The following is a 5,303-nucleotide window of genomic DNA, read 5'->3' on the forward strand; positions in this document are numbered from 1 at the left end:
CTTGCCAAATAATAACACTTGTTTTCTTTGTAAATGTTTATTTATTTATTTTAAAGGGGTGGGGAGGGCTGAGAAAGGGAAAAAATCCCAAGCAGGCTCTGTACTTAGTGCAGAGCCCAACTTGGGACTCGATGTCACAAACTATGAGATCATGACCTGAACCAAAATCAAGAGTCAGGCACTCAACCAAATGAGGCACCCAGGCATGCCTTTTACATAGCATTTGGTTTAAAAAGTCTTCAAATTAATTGAAAAGCAGCAAAATGCAGCATCAATAAAGTGGGTAAAACTTATCAGCAAGGGTTTTATTAAGAAGATAAAAGGTCGGTTTGCACCAATAATTTATAAATTTAAATAACTCTATAAAGTACATTTTTAAAAGGAAACACTCGATTCAATTACTACATTATTGGTAGAGTGAAACCTAATCTTTCTTATTTAATTCATAATTGACTCTAGTTTCAAATAACTTACTTCATCCTGAACATTATCATATACTTAATGCTGCATCTACATTGTATCACAATGTAAATTAATGTATTTATATTTTCAAACATGAAGTTAATTTGTTTATTCAAAATATTTTATAACTGAAGAAAGTGCTATTTCCCTAGCCAGTCAGCTGCCCTATTGTTCCTTAATTAAAATAATTCAAACAACATTAATTCAAGGCCTAATTCTCTTGTGCTCTGAACAAACCACATTCAACCATACTATGTTGGTTCAAAAGAGTCAATAAATAAAAGAAAACAATTTCTTGGTCTATTCAGAGGTAATCTTTTGGAGAATGTGATATTCCTGCAGAGGGAAGCCTCAACAACAGGCACTTGAAATTGCCTTTAATTCAAGTTAAACTGCTTTTGTACTTCACAACTTACCTCCAGCTGTTGATTACTCATTGCTGACAGAGCTCCCAAATTAAAAGGAATATAAGGAGTTTGAGAGTTGAAACTGACAGGGGGTAAATTGGTCCCAGTTGGTATGTTGAAACGCATGGTCAGTCCCTAAAAACAAAAAATTATGCACTTTCCACATTGTGATTTAAAAGTTGAAATTCTACATCACCTACTGGTTTAGAAAAGAAACCACATTCTCAGATCTAAGAAATTACTAACTCTTCCACACACAAACAAAACACCCTTTTCACCCGAAACCAAGATCTTATTACATGGAAAGCTTTAACCCCTAAAGGTGTATTCTTTATTCTCATAATTCCCACAAAATAGTGCAACTCAGAGAATTCTAATGAGACTCCTAACATCAAATTAATGTTAAAGAAGTTTGGTACAATGAGTTAGGAGTTTAAGAAAAATTCAGATTTTAGCCTAAGGTTTTCCATGCTCAGGCACATTTTTGCTCAAGTGAGTTGGTGTTTAAAATAAACATGGAACTATTTTAAATAAAGTTGCTGTTGGAGATTGACATTAATTTCCAATAATGGAATATTTTTGTGTTCTGACATTCAGTCAAAATTTAGATTTCATGGTACACATGCTAAAGCAACTCCTACCTTCAAACTCTGAGCTCCTATATATCTGTTACTATAGTGAGGGTGTTGACGGGAGTTAAGTGATACTAAGTATATAGCTTCCCACTAATCTCTCAATTCAGCAAGTGCTAAGCAGAAATGGGGTTACTAACTCCTTAAGTGGAAACCATTTTCTTCTTTCCTTTCCTCTCACTCTACCATGAAAGGTAGCCAAAAGCCCATATGCTGACTCTCATATTTGGGGACTTTGTTCCTGAAAACTCACTATTACTATTACTTATTCCAAATGTGACCCTTTTCTTACTCACTGCTCTTTCAAATGACTGATACAAACAAAAACCAAAAAGCATTTTGAATGAACTACCTTCTTCTCTGCTTCATACTCAGCCCAAGCTGCTTTTCGTTCTTCTTCAGTCAACTCTTCTTCTTCTTTGTGGTCCAAAAGAGAATCATGCTCATGATATCCTACGATGTGTTCTTTGTGTATTTGAAGAAGTTCTGCAAGTATGGTGTCCTGTTTAGAGGGGTTGAAATAACAGAGAATTATTTTTTCTCTATGGATCCTATCTCCATAGTTCTTTGGTCTACTGTCAAACTAGAAACTAGACACTGGCTGTTATACATATTTCTGATATATTTGATATAAATTACTTATAAAACAGTCACAGTACTGCAACACCAGCCTCTTATGTGAGAACTTCCTATATAACTGTTTATATAAACATGTTTTAGGGGTTCAATTTTTTAAATGACTACTTTTCAGCTTCAAGGTTTTTTTCCTCTAAATTTTTCCTAATTTTTTCATATGTATTGTTTTGTACTTTGCTTTTCAAGATTTTATTTTTTAAGTAATGTCTACATCCAGTGTGGGGCTTGAACTCACAACCCTGAGATCAAGAGTCGCATGCTCCACCAACTGAGCCAGCCAAGTGCCCCATGTTTTGTACTTTGTTCTGAGTTGATAATAAATTCTAATATAAATCTGTTTAAATAAAAGATTATATTGGATGTGCGTGCTAGAAATCATAGCTACTCTTGTTTATACATACTTAACAACTTTATTTTCACAATCACTTTGGCTACCAACCACTATACTACCAAAACCAAATCTAAATTAATCTAAACAGCTACAGGACAGTTTAACTAGAACATATAGCCCTTATATTTCAATTGTACAAAGGTCAAATATAAATTACATTGAAAAGACCCACGGGTCAAATTTAAACTGATATACATTGTTTATCAATTTATTATAATGGTGTCGTTTTTTTAAGTCATAGTGTCTTAAGTCAGTCTTTTAAGGTTAAAAAAATTAAAAGCTTAAAAACTGGGATCATTTATATACTTAGTAAGAACAACCAAACTCCTGTGTAATTACAAGAGAGACACAAGGAGACTGTGAGGAAGAGGTTAAAGTGAACCATAGACATGTTACTTGCTAATAAAAAATTTAAATACTCACAAGTTGTTTATTAAGAAATCACAGATGAAAACCTGGATATATAAAAGGCAAATTAATTCACTTTACAAAAGGATTTTTCATAGCTTCTAACAGCAAGTTCTCTTAGAACACACTTTCCAAATTGAGTGTTAATCTAGTGAAGGAACATAAATAATTATAGGGCAAAGGAAAGGTTGTAGAGGTATACAGTACATTAAATGTAATCTACATCTAGTATTGCTTAATGCCTTCCTAAATTTCAGCATAGATAAAGCCTATGCTTGAAAATAATTCTGTCTTTACATCTCCATCCACCCTGAGAGTATAAGGTCCAACACATGGTAGGAACTCAAATGTTTGCTAAATAACTCAAGATGAAAAATTCAAATCATGAGGCCCTAAGTTTTTTCTGTACATAGCAAATGCTAACACTATTTCCAAATATTCTAAATATTTGGTATCATGTAAACAGGTCTTAATCTTACTACCCCCATAACACCTGAAATAACTTCATCATTCCATGAAATAAAAGGAACTGAGTTTCTTAATGAATACAGCTGTAATTGATACTTTATAATTCATTTTGACATGATGTGCTATTTCTTTTGTTGAAAAGCAAAAACATTAAAAGATTACACAAATGAGAGGGCTCAAGAAAGCCTAAGCAGAATACACAGATGCTAACAGGTTCAATTCTTCTGAAATGCTAACTAAACATGTCTCTCTTACACCTGTCATCAAAGCTGATTTCCCAGGCCTATGTCATATAAAACAGGTTTTTATCACTAGATAGATCTGCAAAGTTCACAGTTAATGACCAAGTAGGCAGGGAGATAGGCCAATGTGATTACATTCTATTAAAAAGATAATGCTTCCTTAGATGTAGGTCTCCCATGCTCACCCCCAACCATGACTGAAGAGAGAGGTATATAATAAAACCAGATAACACTAAACATTTTAGTAAGTGACCATGACAAATACAATTAGGAAAGTCAACCATTCTACAAAATACCAAATAAATTACAAGGTAGAAATGTTCTATGGATAGTCCCTAATTTTACTTCTGTCAAGCAAGAAATGATGTTCTTCACCATATCAAAAATAACTTCATTTCTCTAAGAAAGAAACCTAAGGGAAAGACCAAGAGGAGTGTGTGCTAGGAACTGAATTTATTTTCAACTGTGCCACTGATTCTCTGTAACAATGAATAATTTAGTCTAGCAATGACTATCAGTTAAACATGAATGAAATCCTCTCCTTACATGTCTAACAGGATGATATGACAATAGCAAGAACAGATGAAACACCCAATTCTTTGGAACCAAATCCTATGTCAATTAAGTGCATTGCTTATTTTGCAATTAATACAGTTAATACATTATTTACTTTTTTATACTCAGAGAGAAAGCTTTTCCAGAGATGCATATATGCAATGTACATGTGCACACACACACACTCTCATTTATACCCTTTTAATAAAAATGTCTGCACTATTAGGTTTTATCAAGTCAGTCCTATAATCCTATAATTTCAAAGTCCAAACTTACCAACTTGAACTGGTTGAGAACTGGTTGAGAGAAGCAAAGTAACTTGTTCCACTTACACAACTAAGACTGGCTGGGACCAAAAGCTGAATTTACTGACTTCTATCCAGTGATCATTTTATCACATTATAAAGAATGACCTTTTTTTTTCTTTTTGAGTGGAGGTGGGGGAGGAAGAGACAGAGAGAGAGAATCTTAAGCAGGCTCCACACCCAGTTGAAATCAAGAGTGGCACACTTTACCGACTGAGCCACCCAGGCACCCCAAGAATGAAATATTCTCTTGGGGAATAGTCAGTTCCTCCATTTCCCAGATGTGTTCTCTTATGTAAAAAAAGACTGAAGGATTCCAACAGTGGAGAAACCCAAGTATGTCTATTTCCCCCCACTTTTTAACAGTTTTGTACTTACTGATGTTTTTTTAAAGCATGTATTAATTTTTTAATAAAAGGAAATCTAAAAACTGAAGCAAACACAATTTTCAGAAACAAATCTGTTACAGGCCAGTTCATGCTTAGCCTAAAGCTGACATGAACTACTTTATCATTTTCATCTTCTGGACATATTCATCCTAGGAAACCCCATTTCCAAAACATTAGTCTTTTCCCCACCAATTCCAGTTTTAAGATCTATCCTATCAAGTCAAACATGATTGCTTTATTAAGGTCAGATTATGGTAAAGGCTCAGCTTCTGTCCATGCATTAACTTTCCTTTTGACTCACAGCCAAATGAAATGCCAGGAAGTGAGAGGAGAAGTGCATGTGACATTGTTTTGTATTACTAAAAAATTTTGGGCCTTTCTCCCAAAATATTAGCTCCCTCAGAACAT

General features: G+C 34.0%; 1 protein-coding gene across 1 annotated transcript in view; it reads right to left on the minus strand.

Annotated features, from left to right (window-relative positions):
• Positions 1 to 5,303, minus strand: part of ATRX (ATRX chromatin remodeler) — a 261,336-nt gene that overhangs the window by 12,567 nt on the left and 243,466 nt on the right. Inside the window, 2 exon segments of the mRNA XM_077768050.1 lie at positions 879 to 1,004; positions 1,854 to 2,003. Coding sequence (XP_077624176.1) covers positions 879 to 1,004; positions 1,854 to 2,003 — 276 coding nt within the window.

Source organism: Crocuta crocuta, unplaced genomic scaffold, assembly GCF_008692635.1.
Source record: "Crocuta crocuta isolate KB4526 unplaced genomic scaffold, BGI_CrCroc_1.0 scaffold864, whole genome shotgun sequence".
NCBI classification, from domain to species: Eukaryota; Metazoa; Chordata; class Mammalia; order Carnivora; family Hyaenidae; genus Crocuta; species Crocuta crocuta.